The sequence below is a fragment of the Rhinolophus hipposideros genome, assembly GCF_964194185.1.
Source record: "Rhinolophus hipposideros genome assembly, chromosome: 14".
Taxonomy (NCBI): domain Eukaryota; kingdom Metazoa; phylum Chordata; class Mammalia; order Chiroptera; family Rhinolophidae; genus Rhinolophus; species Rhinolophus hipposideros.
In genome coordinates, this window is record NC_138060.1 from 49,573,639 (window position 1) to 49,599,352 (window position 25,714).

At 40.0% G+C, this 25,714-nt stretch overlaps 1 protein-coding gene and 1 pseudogene across 2 annotated transcripts in view; both read left to right on the forward strand.

The window, feature by feature from the left end:
- Positions 1-710: 710 nt before the first annotated feature.
- Positions 711-1,713, forward strand: LOC308507438 (procathepsin L-like; annotated as a pseudogene). Its single transcript has one exon. The product of its transcript is annotated as a procathepsin L-like (transcript).
- Positions 1,714-13,517: 11,804 nt separating this feature from the next.
- STT3B (STT3 oligosaccharyltransferase complex catalytic subunit B) overlaps positions 13,518-25,714 on the forward strand; it is an 81,873-nt gene continuing 69,676 nt past the window's right edge. Inside the window, exon 1 of the mRNA XM_081073385.1 lies at positions 13,518-14,238. Within this exon, the coding sequence (XP_080929511.1) occupies positions 13,925-14,238 (314 nt within the window). The 5' untranslated portion in view covers positions 13,518-13,924. The remainder of the gene's footprint in view (positions 14,239-25,714) is intronic.

Consider the following 25,714-nt stretch of genomic DNA (forward strand, 5'->3'; position numbering starts at 1 on the left):
AAGGATGGGGAAATTGTCTGTTCAGAGCCACTGAGATACAAAAAGAAAACCATGGATCCTGAAAAAATGATTATGCCATTCTTTTCTTGTTTGAACATCAGATATTGAAATATTTGGAGATATGGTAGCTATCTTGAACTACAAAGGATGAGCCTGTCTGGGAATGGAACCAACATAGAGATGAATGGTACCAAGTAGATGATGGTGTTGGAGAAATGAGGGTGACATTGTTCGAACCCCTGATCAAGTTGCATCTGAAACAAAAACAAACCCTGGAATTTTCACTTGAGTGAGTTCATAAGATATCCTTTTTTCTTAATCTAGTTAAAATGAGACTTTAGTCAGAAGTGACATTTGGGAAGCTCAAAAGGAAAGTACTCAGTTCTGACTAGATGAGGTTAAAATTTGGATCACATGTGTATGTATGGGATCCTTTTCCATTTCTGGAGCTCTGCAAAGCTTTTTCTCTGTCATTCTTCCTAGATTCTGTATCGAGGGTTGAGCTAGACTCTCTACAGCCAAAAGTATTATGGTTGTGATCTTCAAATTTCATGCACATAAAAAGTAAGTACAATGTTTATGTTATATGCTAATAGAATCTCAAAATATAGGTAAAATAAAAATTCAAATCATAAGAATATGGGGTACTGAGGCCTCAGAGATGTCTGGATCTGCATGTACAGACTGCACCTGCTGCAGGTTTTCGAAACATGAATCCTTCACTCCTCCTGACTGCCCTTTGCTTGGGAATAGCTTCAGCTGCTCCAAAACTTGATGGAAATTTAGATGCACAAATGGAACCAGTGGAAGGCAACACAAAGGAAACTACATGGCTCGAATGAAGAAGGATGAATGAGAACAATGTGGGAGAAGAATATGAAAATGACTGAATTGCACAACCAGGAATACAACCAAGGGAAGCAGAGCTTTCCCATGACAATCAATGCCTTTGGCGACATGACCAATGATGAATTCAGGCAGGTGATGAAAGGCCTTCAAATCAAGAAACGCAAGAAAAGGAAAGTGGTCTGAGAACCTCTCTTTGCTGAGATTCCCCCCATCTGTGGATTGGAGAGAGGAAGGCTATGTAACTCCTGTGACGGAGCAGGGTTACTGTGGTTCTTATTAGGCTTTTAGGGCAACAGGTGCCCTTCAAGGACAAATGTTCTAGTAAACTGGCAAACTTATTTCACCGAGTAAGCAGAAAGTGTAGATTGTTCTCAGTCTCAAGGCTATGAGGGCTGCAATGAGAACCTACTGGATAATGCCTTCCAGTATATTACATACAACAGAGGCCTGGGCTCGGAGGAATCCTATCCATATCATGCAAAGATTGAATCCTGCAAACACAAGCCGGAGGAATCTGTTGCCAATGACACTCGCTTCATGGACATTCATCAGCAGGAGAGGTCCCTTATGAAGGCAGTGGTACCTGTGGGTCCCGTCTCCATTGCTACAGATGCAAGCCATTATATGGTTTCCATTATAGCTTCCATTTTTGTGAAGAAGGCATTTATTATGATCCAGCACACAGAATCAAAGGCCTAGATTATGGCATTCTGGAGATTGGCTATGGTTTTGAAGAGCAGAATCTGATAACAATAATTACTGTATTGTCGAGAACAGCTGGGATACAGTTTGGGGCGAGAAGGGGCCAAAGAAGGGAACAACCACTGTGGAATTGCCACCTCGGCTAGCTATCCTATTGTGTGAAATGATGGTAATAAAGAAATACTTAATTGAGAACCGGATATCCAGGGGAGGAATTTTATCTTAAAACTGACCACACCTTATTGTGTGGAATAAAACACTCAAATCATTTAAGATCCAAGTTGCACTTTGAATTCTGTGACGTTTTACATGGGTCAAGTGTTACCACTTCTTTAATTACTGCTGTACCCAGCTCTGTATGATCGACTTGCCTAATAACTTTGAAATTCCATGTTTCAAAGGGTGTAAAAAGTTTTACCTTTTAAAATAAAACTTAATTATGGAAAAAAAAAAGAATATGGTATACTGATATTGTTTCTGAGTTTTTGAATACATGAGATGGATGTGTTAGTAAGTTTCGTAGATTGAGTCTGGCTGAATCTTGTAAATTTCATAAATAAAACTATAAATCTTATATAATTTCAAAATTTTTTGTGAATATGCTAAAGTAGAGAAAGGCACTTAAAGTAAAATGTGTTGATCACCTAGGTTGTGCTCAGTACACATCTTAGTTGGCTTGGGCTACCATACAGAACAGGATTGCTAAAACAACAGAAATTATCACCAGTTCAGGGGACTGAAAGCCTAAGGTTAAGGGGCCAGAAGGGTTAGTTTCTAATGAGATCTCTCTCGTTGGGTTGCAGGAGGCTGCCTTCTTACTGTATCCTCACATGGCCTTTCCTCTGAGACATCTCTAGTGTGTCTTCCTCTTCTTATAAGGACACCTCCTATTGGATTAAGGCCCCACACTTATGATCTCCACCTCCTTAAAGGCATTATCTCCAAATACAGTCACACTGTGGTTAGGGAGTCAACGTACGACTTTGGGTATGACACATTCAGTCTATAACAACACATATAGTGAAAAAAGAATTTGGTAGAAAGAACACAGATTCTGGTTTCAAACATGCAAGGTTTAGGATCAGACCCTGCTACCTACTAAGGTATCTCTGAGTTGTTTTCCATAAAAGAATGTCTTACAGGCAATACAACACAAGGCAATCAAATTTTTACTGACTCCCCTACCTTCGAACAAGCAGGCCAATCCATGGATTTGAAGACAAAGAACTGCTATTCCTTTGCCAAATGTCTCAAACCACCCTTAGTAAAGAAATGTGACCATTTCTCCAGATAGCCAAGTCCTGACCTACAAGGTCCATACTGTGGGGACAGAGCCCCAGAAAGCAGTTTCCAGGCTCTCGGCCTCACATAGAAAGGTGCTGGCTCAGGTAGTAAATGGCCATCAACTGTGATTGGATGGCCATCAGCTGTGGCTAGTTGGCCATCAGCTGTAACCAGTGAGCCATTGGCCATTAATATAACTGCCATGGCTTCGCTAGCAGAAAATGGGGGCTAGCAAGAAGATGGTGGCTGAGCCTGCAAGCAGCGCAGTGAGGGTTGAGAATTGTGTGGCACCTGTTTTCTGTGTCTCCAACCCGGCTGCAAGCGAGAATATAGTGGTATGACTCTCCTACCTATGGCTCCATGGGTGTTCCTGTTTGGCCTCACCGTGTCCTGCGTTCTTATGTGGGGAGCAGAAGATGAGACCCCGCAGGCCGCCCCACACGACACATACCATATCTTGGATATGGCAGAGCTTCTGCCCCACCCAATTCCTATGTATATTCTCTCCCGGGTCAAAAGCAGCCCTCATAGTGGATGGGGGGAAGGGGGTACACACAGTGTGAGGGATATAAATGATAAACGTCTAAGTATTACTTTGTCTTGTGCACCTGAAACTAATAAAAAAAATAATTTAAAAAAAGTGCATTTTAAATAAAATATTTACCTAAAAAAAAAAAGCAGCCCTCAAAATTCCATGTACACGCTCAAGGTTATCCGACGTAATGGACAGCATCCCTGGCCCCACTACCTGGAACAAGTGTGGAGTGCTGAACCTTCTCAGTATCTCATCAAACATCCACTGAAACAAAAGTGCTGAACCTCCTGATGTCCCACCAACTCTTTCACATTTAGCTTCACAGATTCGCCTTTGCACTCAGGTCTTCTTTTCTAGCAGGAATGTAGAGGTACTCAAATTCTAATTTTGTAATCAGGCGACTGGCAGGCTGCAGTTATCCTAGATGAAACGAAATATACAAATACATGATGTAGCCGTAGACACCTCGAAATCTGCTTCAAGCTGATAGTAAACATTTTTGTAAACAAACTTCCACATTGCAAACAAAACATCAATGGAAACTTCCTTTTATGAAAAAGAAATTTTGAGACACGTTCAGTGTTAGTTGTATAGCCTCAGGTGAATTTCTTAGCCTTTTAGAGCTTCAATTTCTGTACTAGTAAAATGAAGTGGATCATATCTATTAATACTTCGTAAAGTGGTGGTTCTCACACTTTGCTATGAATCCAATTACGTGGGTGCTTACTGAAAATGCAAACTCTTAGGCCATGCCCTAGACCTACTGGGTAGTTATTATTGGGGTCTTGTTTGGGGAAATATTATTATAAGAAATAAATTGAGAAAATATGAAGCACCTGTTTCATTTCCTATACATGAATAGTAATTGCTATTTAAAACCCCTACTCATCCAAAAAATCGAATCTGAAATCAAGAGATGGTGGCTTACTTTTAAGACACATTTGATCAAAAAAAAGAAAAAGAAAAGAAGTTAAATTAACAAGTCTAGGTGCAAATAAACTAAAACAAAATAGACCAGTCTGTACAGGAACAAGCCATGCAAGGTACAAGATTCAGGCCTGTTACTCTGGTCTCTTTAAGAGCCTCAGCATAACTGTCAGACCTGCAACCACCTACTGGAGGCTTATTATAGACAGGTGACCATGCATTATAGCATGTGACCCTACTACCTGAGCCACAACTGACAAGACCAGAGAAATATGCCAGGTCGCCATGTATCCAGTAGCCCATAGATTGAGTGACCCAGTACAACAGTCCAATAGGAGCACCCTATACATGCAGGTAACTTCTTAATCCAATCAGATTGTCTCTCTTAGGGAGCTTCAATCTGAGCCACATTTGAAACTCAGGGGGATGCTGAAGCAGTGCCCCACCCACCTCCAAGATCTTCAGATTCCTCTTTACCATGTGCATGTGTTTATGCTCCCAATTTTCCCTTCCAATGACCAGAGAGACAGAGTGTCTAGAAGCTCATGCATCTCCTTGGACCATAACCAGTGACTGACAGGTGTGGGAGTAGGACTGCCTCAGGTCTTTGCCTCCAGGTTGGAAATCAGAGACATAATTTACACTCGCAAACACCCTCACTGGGATTAGGCTAGAGGACCCTCCTCGGTGTTTGCTGAGCCTGCATCCTTGCTGGGCTTCTTCCCTTCCGTTGACCTTCTCATTCCTTTACTGGTTTCTCCTGAGGTCACTTCCTCAATAAATTATGCAAAAGCTCATCTCAGGGTCTGCTTCCAGGGAAACTGATCTAAGACAGATGTGCAAAGATTTCATGAGAAGCAGAGAGATGTTCAAGAGTGGACAGTAAGCAGAAGACCCAAAGCAGTAAGAGTCATAAAGAAGCATGAGTGAAGTGTCTTTGAGAACAAGAGTAGTGAGCGAATTAAAGGGTAAAAACAGGAGAAGCACTCACAGTGAGAACCAAGACAGAACAGTGGGGTCAGCATGTGGACAGAACACAGTGCAAGGAGCTGCTGAACGCAAGGAAAATGACAAGTCCTGCTACTGACCTACAGATTTTTGTGGCACCACTAGAATTGTTGTGTGTCCCAGAGTAACATCTTGTTTTCTACAAGGCCTGGCTGTGCAACTGCAGAAATGTCTTCCTGTCTCTCTTACTTCTGTGTGCACCCTTTCAATAAATTCCATTACCTAGTCACCCAAATATATCTCTGTTGTTTAAAAACTGAAAGAGCCTAAGAAACCCACACTATGAGAGGTAAAATTAACTCTCCAATCATGAATGCCTTTACAATACTTAGGATACTTTTATAATTAATATATCCCTTCAACTCCTTTTAAGATGGGTTTTATTATCAAAATGATAATGCAGTTTTCAATTTTATAACTTCCAGCTAATGCACGCTCCATTCTTCATTGTGTTACTACTAATTTAATAACCAACACAATCTTTTCTAATACCTCAGTCAATGAGTTTGTTTTGTGTAATTATTAAGTGGAATACACATCTTCAGCATATTTCTTGTACCTAACTTTAAAATTAAACATTTGAAAGATCAACAATTTACAATAAAAAAGAAAAAAGAGATTTTAAAACTGTACGTACAAGTACTGAAGCTCCATCTATATTGAATTATCTTACTAAGAGAGAGTCCCTATTTCAAGTTTGCTGTTTTCCTGACACCTGTAGCGTGAAATAATAGCATCTTCATATTTTATAAACTTCTTTGAACTTCATTTTGACTTATTTTATAAGAATATAATTTAATGAATTCTCTTACAAATATAATGCCGTTATTGATTCCATGAGGGCTTGGATAAATATACACAAAACAAAACAAAACAAAACAAAACAAAAAAACCAAAAACACCAAAACCCAAGTGTGTAGGGATAGGTAATAGTACTGCACTGGAATCACTGTACCTGTAATTGAAATACATTGAAAGAAAATATTATTTGCTAACATTGTCTATTTACTTGTCTGCTCTTACAAGGCTCTCAGGAAGAGATGGATAGTTTAGCTATATATCAGGAAGGCACAGAACTTTATGATGTTAAAACATAATGAAACAACCACCTCTCTATCAGGGGAGACATTTGCTAACAGTTACTTTATCTTTAGGAAAGTTCTGCTTGAATTTCTTAATGCATCATAAAAAAATCCCTTTATTACTTCACAGGTACTTTCATGAAGTACATGGTCTAGAATAGAAAATCTAGGGGATATGCTAAATTGAACAGCAGAAGAGTTTGTTTTTGTGTGTGTTTTTTTTAAAGAACAGATTCGCATGAATTCAGTATAGATGACCTCATTTTCTGAGCAACTAGCAAATAAAATTATACATGTTAATGGCTTCCATAACATTGGAGCATACTACTCCAATAATTACACTTAAAGATACACAATCAGTGATGGCAATTCTGACTCATTGAGGATGTGAAAAGCTTGCTTTAAATATAAAATCAAGTACCCTTAGCCTTACTCATAAAGGAAATGCAAATTAAAACTGGCAGTTTGCACCTCACTTGTTAGGAAAAAAAGCCAACAATTTCTTAACACATTCTGCTGGTGAACCCTGGGAAATGGGCCTTTCACACATTGTAGGAATGTAATTGATACAAACTATATGGAGGATAGTTTACCTGTTGAAATTACACATATACCCGTAACATACCAAATTTCACTTATGGTAATTTCTTAATCAACACACCTGCGCTTGGAAAAATGTACTTTCTTATAAGTTTATTCCTTGTGTACTTGTTTATAGTTGCATGAGATTGGAAACAGCCTAAATGTCCAGCAATGGGTTATTGATGAAATTAATATGGTACGTCCATCCTATGGAATATCATGAAGTCATAAAAATAAATGAAAATTTCTCTGTGAGGTAATGTGAAAAGATCTTGAAGATAATTGTTTAGAAAAAAATAAGATGATGAGAAGTGTGTAGAACATGTAAAAAGAATTAAAAAGTAAGAAAATATGTTCATATGTGCTAGCATTTCCATACAAAATGTGGAAAAGATCAAAACAAGGAAATAATAAAAACGATTGCCTATAGGGACGAAGGGAAAGAAGGAATTTGCCTGTCAGAGAAAGAGAGGGAAGCAGTCTTCATGTAAAGTATTAACTTTGTAGAGCATTAAATAATAAGAGCAATAATAATAAAATCAAGCACTCAAGTTTGCATCATTTCAGGGATAAGGAATACTCCAGTTTAGGAGATGGCAAACTATAACCTGCAGACCAAATCTGGCCTGCCACCTGTTTTGATAAGTCAAGTTTTATTGGAACACAGTCACTTCCGCAGTTTATGTATTGTCTATGGCCAGTTTCACACTACGATGGCAATGTTGAGTCACTAAGACCATATGGCCCCAAAGCCTAAGATAGTTACTGTTTGGCCCTTTACAGAAAAATCTTGCCAACCTCTACTCCAGATTGATGTTAGGTCTGAATCAAGTCAAGTGAATAAGGAAAGGTGTTTCCCTCCCTCTCCCACCTTCAACATACTTATATTATATACTCTTCAAATTTTAGATTCTTTGATATTATTTCTATCTAATATGTACTCTAAGGTGTAAACAACTATACTCAGATTGTTTCCTCTTGGCCAAAATTCTTTATCCTAAATATAGCAGAGAATTATCTTTTTCTCCCTAGCATCTAGTCCTGTTTCCTTTCTGGAACAGTTCCTCAGATTTTTTTTTTTTTTTTTTTTTTTTTACAAGAAAGTTTTGTGTGGGATTGATCGAATGCCTGCTCCAGGGTAGCTTAAGCCAATGAGTGTTTCTCATCCTCTCAGCCAAGGCATGTGGTCAGGAATTGGCACATGATCTAAGTCAGGCCAATATGAGCAACTGGAACCCAATTTCAGGATTTTTGTCTGATCTATCAGAAAGGCCAAACATGCCTAAAGAAGTGAGGCTGTAGCCCCAAAGCACTATAAAGTCCACGTGATCATGGGAGGTGTGGCTGGTGGGTTCTTGCCACTGAGACCAAAGAAAAAGTTGGCTAAGGTAATTTCTGGAAAAATTTTTGTTTTCCTTAAAAAAGGAAGACATATAATTGACATTTCCCTTTCTCCCGAAATTCTGCCTCAAATGCTGATGTGATATCTAGAGCTTCAGCAGGTATCTTACAATAGTGAGGCAAGAATGTGTCTTATTGGGTTCATTGGCAAAACAGAGCTACTCTGTTTTGTTTGGTGAGGCTCCTTCCCCATGCACACACTTTCAGTTCACATGAATCTGGAGGAGTATATTCCAGTTTAAATCCTATTTGTTAGAAAGTTAAGTCACTAGATCCAGGCCACACACAAGTGGAGGAGATGCACAGGGTATGACTACCAGGAATCAAGGATCATTAGGAGCCATTTTAGAAGTTGCCTACCACACCCACTCTCTGAGGGTTTCTTCCCACCTTAGCTGTCTTCTAGTTTCTCCAGCAGATTATTTTAGTGCAACAGCATTCCTATGTAGTGGTTGATTTGAGGCAGGTACTTCTCAGTTTAAAAAACAGAAGCATTCAGATGGGTTCACTTCATGGAAGATTATATTAAGGATATTCCAGAAAGTCAGTCTCATAGCCGTTCATTCTGTCATTGTTCTACATATAGTAGTCCCAGTAAAATTGTGAAAATCCCACATGTATTGCATGCTTCCTTTGTGCTAGGCGCTGTTCTAAGTTCTTTACATGTGTTGATTCATTTACAGCCCTAAGAAGAAAGTGCCATTCTTATCCACACCTCGGAGAGATAAGGACACCAAGGCACAGAGAGGTGAAGGCATTTGCCAAAGGACATGTGACTCAGAAGTACAGTCAGGATTTGATCTCGGGTAGTAAATCTCCAGAGCTTGGGCTCTGAACCACCACACAACACTGCTTCTAGGCAGCATACCCAGGATTTCACAAGCTCATGACTCAGTTTCTCCCTCTCTGCTTCCCTCTCCTTTTCTGGAGCTATAGGTCACCAGGCAGGTACTCTGACTGATGCTTGCCAGAAGGGGACAAGATAAGAGTTGAGAAGTTCCTCTGTCACCAAATATTTATAAATGCCAATGATATGCCAGAGTCTGGCAGCTCCCAACTGTGGTGTGTTCATCAGTACAAGAGTATGTGTCATGTTGTTTCTGTTCCTCTTGGAAGGAGGGAAACTTCTGTCAGCCCTGTGCCATTCCTGAGACATGTTATCAGCCTTTAACTCTTTTCTTGACCACAATGCCAGGGACTGAGGAACAGTCATTTTGTCTTTTCTTGGTTTGACTTGGTCCTTTGTGCGCTTTCACAGCCAGACTTTTCAAAAGGTTGGTTTACACTTCCTGCTTCCAAATCCTTTGCTCCCAGCCCCTCCTCATCTGCTGCCATCTGATTTCTGCTCCCTACCATCTCATTCAAATTGACCTTGCTAATGTCCCTGGAGAATTCCTACTTGCCAATACAAGGTACACTCACTTGTCAGTGGTGTCACACTTCACTTCTATGCACTCTCACTGCTGGCCTCTTTTTGTCACTTTTTCTGTTTTGGCTGCTGGGACATTACCCTCTCTGCTGTTCTTCTACTTCTTTGGCTGCCCTTAACTCAGGCTTCCTTGTAGGTACGTTTTTAGCTTATTTGGGAAGCTCCTTAGGATTCTGTCCTCAATCCTTTTTTCATTCTCTAAATTTTGTTCCACCAAAATTTCATCCATGGCCATGGAGTCCCAAATCTTATCCCCCCAAAATCCTTCCTCTTGAATATCTGATCTCTTTATCTAAGTGCCTCCTCTTGGGTGGCCTAAAGACTTAAAACATGACATGTCCAAAGCCATCTGAGCCTCTGATCATGCTCCCCATTTCTGTGACACTACCTCCAGACTCATCTTAACCCTCAAGTCCTTTATCCTGTTCCCACCATCAATTTCTGGATTCCACCCTCTTGGTAAACACTCCTATCTAACTCATCCTTTGTGCCAGTTTTGGCATCCAATTCTCTGGCCTAAATTTTTGCAAATGCCTCTTTACTGGTCTTCCTGATTCTACTCTCACTCTTTCCGATATATTCTTCAGAATGCTGTCAATTTTCCCCCCATTAACCAACTCTGATCATTTTATTACTGTTCAACATGTTTCAATGGCTCCCAGCTGCTTAAAGGTTAATATCTAAGAATGAGGCAACAAATCCTTGATAATATGGTTGTCTCGCTTTTAGCCTCATCTCCCAGGGCATCCTCATGAATACTAAGCATTGTGTAGTACTTCCAAGGACATCCTTGTTCCTGCTTGGAATCCCCCATCTCCGTTCCTAGTGTGTCTGGTGAACTCCTACTCATCCCTTAGCTCAAATATTATGTACCTTCTCTCAGAAGCGCCTGGTAGACCTGGGTTCACTGTCTGCTTTGCTTCTGATGACCCCACCACTGTGCTCATCAGATTGCACAGTTTATGTTTTGACTATCTGACTTCTCAAAGATTTGAACTCAGTGAGGATAGTATAAGGACCTAACAGGATCAAGAAGCTCAAAGACAGAGAGGCAAAGCAATACACTCGAGCTTCACGCACAAACTGGAAACCATTTTTCTACTTTGGTGGGCTGGAAAGTGAGAATTTACTGGTTCCCTCTCCAATGTGCTTTCTATGTTGCACTCTTGGTAATCTTTCAAAATACACATCTGATCATCTCTCTCACTCCATGTTACACAAACCACATCCTGCTTAAAACCTTTTATGGCTCCCTATTGCTCCCAGGTTAAAGCAAAACAAAAACACCTCTTATAATGACCTACACTATCTGGCCATTTCTTCAACTTCTATCCCACAATGTTCCACTATGTTGTAGCCACACTGACCCTTTTCTGGGTGCCTGTACTGGGCTCGCTAGCCCCGCTGTATGGTCTTTGCATCTGCTTCTCTGTCTGGATAAATTTGTCCATTGTTCTTCCGCTAGTTCATTTATCCTCTCCTCCAGTCCTCAGCAACAGTGCTGCTTCCTCCAGGTAACATTCCCATCGTGTGCAGATCAGATCCTCTGTGTATCTCCCTTCCACGGTATTTTCAACATTGCATTTGGGTACTTAGCAACGTGATGGTTTAGTCAATGCACATCTCCCTACGGCTGGGAGATGAGCTCTGTGAGGGCAGGAATCTTATGTCTCATGTTCCCTACTGTATCCCAGTGCCCACGTAGTTCTTGGAGCTCAAAAAGTACTTGTTAAATGAATGAGTGAATAAATGAAGACCGAGAATAATGGGGGTTTCCCACTGTTTTTAACTTTCACCACGACCCTACATTTGCATGTATTCCTTAACAAGTTTTCAAAATATTTTCAGAAAAGCTATCTCATTTGATGTTAACAATTGAGTAGAAAGGTCACCCCATATAGGGGACCTGTCCAATGTTACATGGCTAATGAGCAATGATGTGGGACTAGACCACATCACTTTTCAAATCAGAACTTTGGTCATTAAACAACCATAACGAAGCAAAAGAAGATAACGTAGAATAGGGAGAATCTACACAGAACACAATAAAATATAAATGTCAAAATAAATTAAAACAAAAACACAAAATAAGTTTTATTTTAGGCTGACAGAACTTTGGTTCATGGAACATGGGCACAAATACTCTAAATGCTGGCATTTTAGCACATATGGTTTGGGCTCTGAGAAAGAGCATGTCACCTTTCCCGTATAACAAGGCTCAGTTAACATTACTATTAGTCTCATTAAAATGTAGATTTTAATAAATGTTCGCTATTAAATTGTTGGGAAAAGTCTATTTCTGGAAAACTTTCCATCATTTCCTTAATCAGACTATTTATTTTTGTAAAGGGAAAGAGAAAAGTTAAATTAGGTTAAGAGTAGCTGGATCCGTTAGTTTCAAAGAACAATCTCAAACTATCCATTTATGTAACATTTTAAAAAGACACTATGAACGTGTTAAATTTAATGACTTAAGAAAATGAGTTTTTATATTACATGAATACATGCTTTTAAGATCAATTGTTATTTACCTAATAAATGGACAATGAACTGTTAATTTACATGAAAAGTTAAGTATTTACTGAGTGTTGATTATACAGAAAGCTCCTGTGACCTTCATGGGACTCATACCAGGGCAAATCTAGGGTCCCCATTACTCCACAAATGTTTGAAACTCATTTTACCTTGAGTTTAGTCTACCCAGTCGCACTTTCTTTTAGGGCGGGGTGTGGGGAAAGGGGGAGAAAAGTATGAAAACACACCCCAGAAGTGCAAAAATTCGTGCACAGGTATCTTGAATCCGTTATCATTTACTAGAGAATTGGGTAACAGCTGAAAGTCCACAAAAAGTTAGTTTCACTCGTTTGATGTAATGTGTGCAGCCGTTAAAATGAATTCCTGCATTTGCCCATATTTCCAGTGAACAAACATTGTTTTTGCAATTAGGAAAATACAAGTGAAAAAAGCGAAAGTAAGTCACACTCCGCTTGCTCCACTAGGTGTTTTCGGAGCTCGGGGGCCTGCCTGCGGGCTCCGGTGAATTGTCAGCACCTGCAAACTCGTGTTCGCTCGCAGCCTCGTAGGCAACATCCCAGGTGCACCCCACATGGCGGACCGTGGCGTTACCACCGGCGGCTCACTCCTACGTCGGGTGCCGGGTGCCGGGAGAGGCCGAACCCTGCCAGCCGGACCCACGCGCGGACTAGTGTAGCGCGCCTGCGCGCCCAGTCACGTGTTGGGCGCTCCGCGCAGAGCGGGTTAAAAGTCACGACCGCGGCAAGCCCGTGAGCGCCCGGCTGGTCGGCGCGGTACTCCCCGCCTTCCTTACACCGATTCTTACGGAGGCCGCTCCGCTGCTGTCGACGACCTCCCAGCCCCTTGGCCCGTTTCAGCTCGATGCGACGAGCGGAGCCGCCTTCCTCGCCGACAGCACTGGCGCGCGAAACCGCGTCTTTCAACTGACAATGAAACTGTACCCGCGCAAGCACGGCCGCTCCGGACGAATGGGCGCGAGGCCGGGAGGAGGAGGGGGGAAGAACGGTTGGGTCAAGCCCCGCCCCAGCTCGTGCCCCTATTGGCGGGCCCAGCCATTGTGGCCCCGCCCCCTAACGGACCTGTCGCATTGTGACAGGTGGAAAGGCCAGTTCCTGTTGGGTCGGGGGCGGAGTCAGAGGCGGAGTAAAAGGCCCCCTGAGCTCCGCCCGGACGCCAGGGGGGCTCCTCCTCCTGCTCCTCACCGCGGGGCGGGCGGCCAGTGCGAGCAGGAATGTCATTGCTGCTCCCACCGAGGTGCCGCCTCCGTCTGATCCTGCTCCTTCTCTGGCGCCCTCGTCCCGTCGGCTTTCGCCGCTGCCGCAGCTGAACTGAGGATACGGATGGCTAGTGGGGCGCTAGGGCCATCCGAGTTGAGACAGCAGCGGTCGCGGCCGCTGCCGAGGCGTAGACTCCCCGCCGTCGCCTCCACCCCCTGTTCCACGGCCTCGCGGCGCTGAGGGCGGGAGCGCGCGGGGCTCTTCCCTCCTCCTCTTTTTTCTTCCTCCTCCTCCTCCTCCGCCGGGTCCCCGCCCAGCACCCCTCGCACCAGGCGGCGGCGGCGGCGAACGAGACCCGCCGCCGGGGCACAACATGGCGGAGCCCTCGGCCCCGGAGAGCAAGCACAAGTCGTCCCTCAACTCGTCCCCGTGGAGCGGCCTCATGGCCCTGGGGAACAGCCGGCACGGCCACCACGGGCCCGGGGCCCAGTGCGCGCACAAGGCGGCGAGTGGCGCGGCGCCGCCGAAACCGGCCCCTGCGGGGCTGTCCGGGGGTCTGTCGCAGCCGGCCGGCTGGCAGTCGCTGCTCTCCTTCACCATCCTTTTCCTGGCCTGGCTGGCCGGCTTCAGCTCGCGCCTCTTCGCCGTCATTCGCTTCGAAAGCATCATTCACGAGTTCGACCCGTGGTAAGTGCCCCGCCGCCCCGCCGCCCCTCCCCCGCCCTCGGCCCGCGGGGACCCGGGACCCGCGCCTCGCCCTTCCCGGTGGCTCCCCTCGGACTTGGCCCCGCGCCGCCGCCGGACCCCGCTCGCGACCGGGCAGAGGCGGGAGCGGCTCCCGGAGCTCCGGACGCGCCCCTGGCTGGTGGGCGAAGTTTCCCCCGAGTAGTGCGAGGCGGGGCGTCGCGGTCCCCGGGTGGGCTGTGGACCCTCGGCGGGGCCAGTGTGACGACTGGCAGGAGGAGGGCGCACGGAGCCCCTCTCCGCCGCGCGGGTCGCAGCCGGCGCGGGCCACGCCGGGAGCCGGCAGGTCGCGCGCTGCCCGGGCGACTCGTGGCGGACCGCCCGCCGCCCTCCCGCGGCTTGCGCGTCCTTTCATTTTTGCGGGCGCGTGTTTGCTGCTGGGGGGGACCCGCCGGGGGTTGGCCCGTTGCGGTGCGTGCAGATGTGCGGGCGCTCTGCCTGCTCAGCCTCGCAGTTGAAGGCTTTTGCTGCTTCTCTTCTTGCTCTCATTATACAAGAGTGGAAAAAGAGTGAGTGAGGTGTTTCGGAAAGGAAATGATATCCCTGGATATGCAAGCGGGGGACTCTTACTTATTTAATGTCAGGTATTCTCAGGAGTGGCTTTTTTCAAGGCCTTTAAGTGCACCCAGCACCTCACTGTTCCACAATTATGTTGGGTTGCCTTTTAGAGCAAGATCATTACTCTCTCAGCCAAACTGTCACCCTCCGTATGCAGTGCACAATATCCGAAAGCGTTGCAGTAGTTCCTTTATTGGTCTCTGCAGGGAGGTTTGTGGCTAAGAGACCAAACGGGACCACGGTGATGAGGAGCCCTCGATTGTGATACCAGAGATGCACATGGTGTCAGGCGCTGAGCTGAGTGTTTTAGGAAATGATCCCGTTAAAGGCACTAGCAATTTAGACACTATATTGGTCTGTGAACTATCTAGATAGGAAGATTGCTTTAATATTTTTCTTCCGACTTGCCCAACCTGAGTTTTGTTTGTTTGTTTTTTAACCTAAGCGTATGCCTTTTAAAAACTAACTTATTTCGTTGATCTACCCGCCTTGAGTTAATCTAACTTTCTAGACCTAACTAAACTTTAGGATATTTATTTATAATTTGAAATACAGAGAGAAAATCTTGAGCGTTAACTAAATACATAGTTAATATTTTGTGGAGTGAGTTACCCATATATTCAAAATACTGGATTGGAGTTCTGTTATGGATAGAAAAATTGGTAGGTCATCATCTATTGAACACCAGAGAGGTCCACTCATGGCGAATTCTGAACTTAGGAAAACAGTTAATTACTGGGACATTCTTTCTTGAAACATTTTAATGCCATTTTAGAAGTTTTGAATTTTTCTAACATTTTTTAAAGACTATTATGTTATTTGGAATCACATAAAAAATAAATTATTATGAAGCTTTGTGAACTAGACATAGTATTCTTAGTCTTAGCCTTGAAACACCAAATTAGCTAAAAATGAAATTGGAACTAGAAAATGAAAACTGCTAGTGTTTTACTGAACAATGTGAAAAGAGAAAGTTCTGTCTTTTCAGATTACAAGAGAAGTGCATGCCTGACCAAACATTCCTTATAACAAAAAAGCGAATATTTTCAGAGTATCATTTTTACAATACTGTTTAGCAGTAACGTTGAAGCTGAAATTAAGGATTGCAGAAAAATTCACATCTGATTAGTAAGATGGTTTTGTCACTTTTCCTTATTTTGAAGGGAGATTAGAAATCTGCATTAAGTCAGCCAAAGATTGCTACTAAAGTTGAGTATTGTAATCATGGAAAGTCTGGTTGGGTTGCTTCACAGATAATACTCCCTCCCCCCCCCTTTTTTTTTTTCAAGTATGGCAAAGAATTGAAAGTTGATTTCTTCCTCTGGTTTCAAGAATATACTTGGAGAGCATAATAATTCTTTTTTATCCACTTGAAAATTTGTTTCACTTCTATTTTTCTATGTATAAAAACACATTTCAGAAACGTTATCCTGTAGCTAAATGTGTAATATTTGAATTCTAAATCACATACATTAATCTAAAGGTATATATATTTCTTCAGTCTGAAAGATCTTAATTTTGATGTTGTTTTAGTGATAGTTTTAGTATTTATGTTTTATTATATTTCTGATTAAATGTTTATGTTTATATAATGTTAAGTAATTCCGATTAGTTGTAAACAGCCTTTTATGATAAAGGAATTGAGAACACGGATAAACCTAATTCTAATTCAGGTGACTTTAATGAGAGAATTAGGTTTCAGACAAAAAAAAGTCCTTGTTTGCTCACTTCTGTTTTTCTTTTCATATCTTTTAAAGGTTTCAAGTAGTTAGACTCCTCATTCTTAAAATCCATTTTTAAAAGGAGGGGTTGGGTGTAGATTGCCTGTCATTCATTATTACTCTGGACTTTTAAAGCACTTTTCCTTCAAAACCACCAATAGTACCAATACTTTGATCTACTGTCTAACACCCTAGTGTTATACTAGCTTGGGAGTCTCCCAGATTACTGCTTTAACATTTAGTGATGACATGTACTTTTAATAATATTTAAATGTTCCTCTCAGGTTCTGTATCCACAAACTAAATTATTATGGCCTTCCCTGATCCCTTTTTTCATGTCTCTGTTACAAGCTTCATTTCTGAAGTATTTATAGTGAAAAGTTTACTTTACTTTCTCTGTTTGATTATTTCTCTAAATTTTACAGTAGTTCTTAAACTGTGCAAAACTCTAGTTAACTGCTGAAGGTGACTCATTGTCAGTTATACTTGTTTTTTAAACAAGTATAGTCACTCAGGTTTTTTAAAATAAATCTTGCCAGTTATGAGGTATATGATGTTGAATATTTTATATTTATTAAATTTTAAAGTACAATGCACTGTTTTTATTAGAATTTAGCAACATTTTTGGTAATGATTTTCTTACCACTTATCTTCAGTAATTTCCTCCCTTATCAGTTGATTTGATCAGACATGAGGAAGCAGTTTGAGAATATGTTCTTTGTACTTGCCAAACATTTGGTTGATCAACTAGTTTAATAGCACCTAATTTTATTTTTATCTGAAACAAAATGTAGTTTTTACCTATTTTTATTGTAATTGTTAATACTTTTACATTGTATTATGTAAAAGTATTTTACATTGTATTACCAAGTACTTGTTCCATAACCATTATCTCGGTAAATATGGTAGCTTTTCCACTCAGAGGCAATGTAAAATCTCCCCGTGTAAGGAGAGCTGCCCTTTCCCTTGCCTGTACAGGTTGTAGTAGATTCCACCTAGAGCTGTAGAGAGAGAATTCTCTGAGCCTTGAGTTTGGGCTGCAGTTAGCTGTGAAAGAAAGGGCAGCAGTTGCCTTTCTGCAGGGCATAAAGCTGCAGTTTAGAGTTGAAACTTACCATGCTATTTTTCATAGAAACTATGATATAAATACGTTAATTAGTACAGAACATGTTTTCAAAGGAGTGATAAACCTTTGGAACATAAGCTGTTTGTAAGATGGGGACTACTTCCTGTGCTTTGAGGTCTCCATGTTTTTCTTCACTTTGCAGATGACAAAAAGAGGCTAGTGACCTCAGTTCTGAAGAAGACAAAATGGGTAATAAAACCAGTTTTAGAACACAAACATCTCTAAACCTTAAAAAGTCACTTTGTGGAATCATTAGCAACAGCAGTCCAGCTGCACTTCAGAACAGGTATACTGTGACTGATTTCATTGTAATTGAAGATTTTTCTAACCTTGAGCTCTCGAGATCATTGTAAATTACAAGAAGGCTTAGGGAGGAGGTGTAGGGAGTGCCCTGAGATTCTGTGTTGGATGATGGGATTAGACCTGTTCCCACTGGGTAAGTGTGCTGGCTCCTCCTGTAGGTAGTAATCGAGGATTTCATGATGCATAGAATGGGTCCTGGAGTCGTTAGAATCTGTCAGCAAAGTCTGAAACTTTTTCTTTCCCTTTAGGGTTTTCATATCTTGAGGGCTAACTTGGATAAGCTTGTTTACCCCTTACTGCCATATATAGTTTAAATAAAGATAACATTGATTGTAGACCAAGCATTAGAAACTCAGAATAAGGATTTACAGTTTAGGCTCTGACCCAGGTGTTTTGAATGTGGGGAAATTTACTAGCTTGTCTGTACTTAATCTGTTTCTGATTTTTTATGCCCAGTAAGTTTTGAGTGCTTTGGAATATGAGAAAATGTTAAAAGTTCTTTTCATTGTAGTGACTTGGTATTCTTCAGTGCATACGTGCTCTCAGATATAGTGGAAAGATTAATATTTTTGAGTGACTGAATCATTTTTCCCCATCATTTTGTGTACTTTGAAAATGTAATACTCTTAGAGACAATACAGCAGGTTAACCTGGATTTTAAAGTACCCCAGAATTCAACAGATCTATATATTATTAAATTGTTATATTATGAAAATTTTCAAACATACAGAAAAGTTGAAAGAATTTTGTGGTGAGCAGTCATACTCAACACCTAGATTCTACAGTATTTTACTTCATCGTATCTTTCTGTCTTTCCATTACTGCTCTTAAATCTTGCTTGTAGACACTGACCGTGCACTGTTCACTGTAATACGGAAGAATGTTATCTTTGTTCCCCAACTCCATGATAAAGAGGATCTCTTATTTCTGGATAGCATTTGTTTTCTATAATACTTGAACATAATGAGTATAAATACTCTTTCTCTATGATCCTAAATTGGACTGCAGATTAGAATCAGATTCAGTCATTCTGGGTTTTGGTACAAGTCAGTACATTAGCCCATGTCTGTTGTATAACTTGACTTTGCTGAATTTTTGATGTCTGAGGAGAAACTCAGAAATTGTTAGAAGGGTATTTATGATGGTTTTATTAAACTTAATTTATGTGGAACTCCTAAATTCTCTTGAATTAGAAGCCTTTTATTGGTCAGCTTGTTGCTTACCCTGAGTTTTATTTATGCTCGTTCTTTGCCATGTTTTATGTATGGTTTCAAAAGTGACTACTATGAGTCCCTACCACAAATAGGAAAAAGGAGAAACATTTTCAAGTATTATAGGAACCCCAAATATAATGCATGGACCAAATTAATACTGTTAATACTAAATTTAAATGGTTACTCTATCTTCACTTATTTATTTGGTTTACCCGATTCTGGTGGATATTTTTTCTTTTAAAGTCACTCTTTTCTGAGAAGGTTTCTGTGCCCTAAGTTTAACTACTTCTGACCATGAATAATTTCCAGGGTCTTAAAAATTGATAGAAAATGGCAATACTGTAGAATGGGGGCATGGGAGCGGGGAGAAGCAGTCTGTTAGGTGAGGGTAAGAGTTAGAAGAGGCTCTTATATTTTAGGTAAATGTAAGTTAACTGGCATTTGTAGACTTGCCAGGAAACCCAACCACTATTTGAAATTTTATTTCTTTGGAAAAGTGCTTTCATAGTTTAAAATGAAAGATAGCTTAACATATTTTGGAATATAACTTGTATATAAGTTGGTGAATACCTTTATGTTGGTCAAGTTTGTGCTATTTTTACATACATGAATTTATGAAGAATTGCAGCTGGTTCCCTAATTAAATTGACCATATCTGTGACCATTTTTTTTTCCTGTGGAACTTAATGTTGCAGGATAACTTTAATATATGGCCTAAACGGTAGTAAACTGAGTTTTTACAGTGTCTTTCAACTTGATTTTAGAGATTAGAATTGAGGAAATAAGGTAGTAGCATTTTTTGTTTCTGTGCATAAGAGATTTCAATTTAGTATTCCCCACAAGGATTGAATAATACAGGTCTGCCAGTCTCCAAAATCTGTGTCCTTTTTATTGTATCCTCTGTCTCCAAGGCCAGCTTAAATGAAAGTGTGCTCCACTTAATTTATGTTTTTTAATCAGCTGCCCTGATTTAAGTCTTAACATATTGGCCTGTGAAAATGTCTGGGCACAATCTGCGCTCTAGCTAAGCTCACTAGTTGGGTGGTTGCTAATTACTTTGTTTTGATGTAGGAAAAAGAGTTGATGGTGGTTTGAAGTTTTTAACCGTGAATGACTAGGGAATTTTCCAAGATGGGGCTAGTTAGTAAAGGAATAACTGAATGAAGAGAGAGAAAAAGGTGACTGCGTCCAAGTGAATGTTGTTTTCATTTAGATTTATTTTGTCTGTAAAAAGTTTATAATAATGAGGTTGGAAGTATTAAGCCATTTCAGTTAAGGACATTATGGGGCGGAAGCTAAACTTTCAGAGTAGACCCAGAATTCTGTAGCCTAACGGACTTTTGTTAGACTACTTACATAGCTTGTTTTGTTTTCTGGGCAAAACTGACTACCCGGGGGTGAAGTACTTTTTCTAAGGTGGTACAGTTGTAGCTTGGCTAGATTCTTTTCTATTTTCTTTGCACCTGTTTTTGCATTAGAGGGAGTTTTTTTGAGAAGTTGTTTGAAATTGTTATTTCAGAAGATGAGGGGAAATTAGTTTCTACCACTCATTTTAAGTTGACAGTATTGGAAAATTTGGCACTTCAGGTTTTGCTATAGAAAAAGCTTTTGTGTGAAGTTTGACTTTAGAATTAGTGATTTAAAAAATTGTGTTCATCAGTTATTTGTAACTTCCATAGGTTAAAAGTTTCCATACTTTAAATTTTCAAACATTTTTTTGACTTTTTTTTCATTCTTATCCAAAGGGGGATGAAGACATAAAGTTTATGTTTATATTAGTAGTGTTAATGATTAGTTGATAATCAAGTTGATAATATTTCTTTTGGGGTTTCATTTTTAATTTCTTTTTCATTCCTTACAGGCTTATTAACTATTCTCAGGTCGTTAAATATTTTTCTTAATGGTACTGTGTTGTTTTCCTTAGTGATATCTAGCAATTTCTCCACTCTACAAGTTTCTTCAAAAGATTGTGGTTTTTAGCTTAAATTATTGGATCCCTCTCTCTCCATAGATAGTTAATATTGCAGCATATACTCTTTTCCATACTATTTTAAAAATTAAAATATAGTAATTCATAATTTCTAAAGTTTCCATACATGCACAGCTTAAATTACTGTTTGTTGCAGGCCAAAAGGGTGGAATGGAGTTGGTAAGAAAGAATTATGACTGGAAACTCACTTGTGACCACCATGTTTACTTGATGCTTTTTCTTTTTCAGTTGAGGTATAATTGATGTATATAATATATTAGTTTCAGGTGTATGACATAGTGATTAGATATTTGTATACATTTTGAAATGATCACCACGATAAGTCTAGTTAACATTCGTCACCTTATATAGTTACAAAAATTTTTTTTTCTTGTGAGAACTTTTAAGATACACACTCTTAACACTTCATGTCTATTCTTAAAACACCAGTAACTCCTGTAAAGTACAGAATATCCTATTTAAGAAGGTTTAATTAAACTATTATACCATCGTACTTGTGTAATTCACAGGAAAATAAAGGAGTACAGAATTATTGGAAGGCAGCACTCTTGTAGTTTTTGAGATATCCTTTGGAAGTGTCTTAAATGTTTACAGAAACAAGGGAAAAGAAATGTCTTCTACAAAGGCTTTTATTATCAATGGGAAGGTGTTCAGTTTCAGTCTTTAAAACTTTTCCTTTTATGGTGAAATATAAACATTCTGAAAAGTATATAAACCTAATTTACATTGTAGTGACTAATTATAAAATAAACACCCATATGACTATCACTCAGATCAAGAAATAGAACATTGCCACCACCTCTTAAGTCTTGGTGTGTATTTTCTCATCCCTTCCCCTGCCCCTCCCTATTTTATAGTAAGTACAACCTTGCTTTTCCTCATAGGTGGTATAATTCTGTGTGCATTCCTAAATAATATAATTTAGTGTTGTCTGTTTAAAAACTTTACATAAATGCACTTGTGCTTCTATGTCTTGCATTTTTACTCAGCACTGCTTTAAATGTTCATCTTCATTGATCAAAGAGTCGAAAATGTGTGGGTAATAAAGTTAGCAATGATTTGATTAACCAGGCTTCTTACCCACCTGAAGATATTGCCTGCTCTTTTGCAGCAGAAAGTACTGAGGAAAGGGAAGGCATTCATCTCTTCACTGGAGATCAAAAGTTATTTCAAGATTGAACTCTTGAGCTGGAGTTAACCTTGCCTTTAGATAACCTTGACAACTTTTTTAAAGGTGCTAGCCGGAGAGATTCAATCTTACAACAGACATTGCAATTATAAGGAAGAGGAGACGGGAGGAGACATCACTCTCTTTCTCGAGACAAATGATAAATAAGCAGACAAATTAGTTTTTAAACTATGGCTTTTGCCAATTGTTCATTTTAAAGTATATAAAAATTTACATAAGGCAATGAGTGGTTGTGGTTAGTTCTCAATGGAAAAGGAAAGGAAAAAGAAGGAAATTTAGAAGGAATGCTGGAAGGGGATGCGAACTGAAGGAATTTAGGAAAACCCTGGGAATGGACTGTTTAATGTATTGGTATTTTTGTAGAGGACTGCTGAGCCTGGGTTGTGTGTGATTTTGTTTGGGTAGATATGGGATCTTGAATAACTTGCATTTCTCTTGCATTGTTTTCTTCTTCCAGCCTCCACGGCTACGGCTACCACTTTTATTTTTTCCCACATCTATATTTCCTTTATTGATTTACTAGCTGCCTTGGTCTTCAGGAAGAATGGGTGAGGTATGATAGTAGTAGGATCCTTTCAGAAGCTGTTTTCAGGGGGTATAAAGTTTTAGTCAAAGAAAGGTAAAGGTAAATGCCCTCTAATGCATTTCTGTTTATTGGTCAGAATGATTTTGATCAGAATCTGTTTTGTTTCTTCTTGCATGGTATTTGAATGGATAACATCTGATTTCTTTGTGAACAAATACAGGACTGTTATTTATTCATTGTTACTTAGAGAAGAATTTAAATCTGGGAGTACCTTTCTTCAAACTTCTATTTTGTCAACCAATATTTCTACATAATTCAAACTTAAAATTTAAACCAATCCCCGAAATCCCATGTAATGTATGCCAGAGAGAAATATAAATGACTTTGAATTTAGGCTCTATTTGGATAATGGTCCAACTTAATGATTTAAGCTATTTTAATACCTCTGGTGTTCCTCTGACATGAATTCTCCAAGGAAGTAGAGATTCTTTTCTGAAATGTATTAACTGTTAGAAAAGATGCCAGGCATACTTATTTCATAAATAATAATCAAATGTAGCTTCTCTGCCTTACTTGAGAGGTATAGGTACAGATTTTAGTAATCCCAATATAAAATAAACTTCAGTTAAATTTTGTTCAGAACTGTTCATTTAACAATTAAATAGGCCAGAGCCATTTTGGTGTAAAACACTCCAGAACAAGAGACTTGTTACTTGTTCTTTGCCTAAACTGGTAAGATACTGTTAATGGTGATGGGATGCTCACTTCCTCCTCTAATGGTAATAATATTAATAACTTACTGTTACAATTATTGAGACAGACTAACATAAGATCTTTTAGACGATTAGAAGAACATTTTTTCTAATCTTCCTAGAATATCCTACACCCTATTGGAAACACAGTGTTCAATTTATATTAACATCGATCCTTTATTCTTAATAACCTTATTTTATGTTTTGGTGATGATAGCGATAGTACAGGAAGTTTCTGTTATGTAATACCTTGATAAACCTTGGATTTTACTGTGATGTCAGTAAAATCACATGTGTAGTTGTTATATTGTGATTTATAATAATAAATATTTGTTTGGTCTTCATCTCGTTTCTGGTACACAGCTCCTAAAACGTGCAATTTCCTAAATGATGGGAGGAGGGGAGATATCTTATTTTAATGAGGTGACTTTTGGAAAGCCTCTAGGCAATCTAAGTATGGGGGCTGGTTGCCAGTGAAGCCAACCACTTGATCAGAGGGTTGGAACTGGAAGTCGCACCCCCTGACCTTCTGGGACGGGAGTGGGACTGGAAGCTGAACTGCCAGTGACCGGTAATTTAATCAGTCATGCCTGTGTAATGGAGCTTCCATAAAAATGCAAAAGGACTGAGTTTGGAGAGCACCCAGATTGGTGAACGTGGAGATTTGGGGCGAGAGGTGTGCTTGCAGAGGGCATGGAAACTCCATGCCCCTTCTCACAGACCTTGCCCAATGCATCTCTTCCTTCTGGCTGTTCCTGAGTTTCATGCTTTTATAATAAACTGGTGATTAGTAAGTAAAATGTTTCTCTGAGTTCTGTGAGCCGCTCTAGCAAATTCATTGAACCCAAAGGAGAGGGTCGCTGGAATCCACATTCCATAGCCAGTTTGTTAGAAGCACAGGTGACAACTTGAACTTACACTTGGAGTCAGAAATTGGTGTGTGTGTGGAGGTGTTAGTCTTGTGGAACTGAGCCCTGAACCTGTGGGATCTGATGCTGTTGCCAGGTAGATAGTGTCAGAATTGAGTTGAATTGTAGAACACCCAGCTGGTATTGGAGAATTGTTTGGTGGTGTGGACCCCCCCACCACCACACACACACATTGGAATTATTGGTGACCCTCTTATTAGTGAACATCATAATCTCTCAATTAAGATGTCACTTTAATCTTTTTCATTTATTCGTCCACTGATTTCTTTTTCTTTTTTTTAAATTAGTTTCAGGTATACAAAACAACATAATGATTAGACATTTATACCCCCCACAAAGTGATAACCACAAGTCTACTACCCATCCGACACTGTACATAGCTGTTACAATACCATTGACTATATTTCCTATGTGGTATTATACATATATATATATATATATATATATTGAATTATAGTTGACATTCAGTATTATTTTATATTATTAGGTTGGTGCAAAAGTAATTGCGGTTTTAAAGGCATAGTTTCAGGTGTACAGCACAGTGGTTAAGTGTCATTTTAATCTTGTAGAAAGAAGGAATCGATGAAGATGCTTGCAGAAGTAATTAATGTGAGTGTCAGTGATTACCATCAGCAGTTGGGAGACGGCTGGCTGGCTGGATTTTAAAGGAGGGAAATTTAGTTCCATGAGTATTTCTTTCAAGTACAAGTAACTCTTAGCTCTGTCTGAAGTGTTAACTCACTAGTTAAACATTGAATAAGGAAAGACTAATTAATATCCAAAAAACACATGAATGATAAAAGTTTCAGTGCTGTTAACTTCTGAGATAACTGAAAAAGACAGATGTCAGCAACAGAAGTAAAATTTTGGAGCTGACATTTTGTTTGGACTTGAAATCTGTCTTGCTGTGGAGGAGGGATAAGGATAGAAATTATCATTGTATATATAAGCAGAATATACTAAATTCATGCAAAGGAAGAGTTTGGGTGGGATTAATGATCCATTTGGTTTCTTAGCTCTTGATTTAACTTTATGATTATAGGTAATTAATATGGAAATTAAGCAACACTTTAGAAAAGCATCACAGCTCTGACCTTATTGAAACTTTATC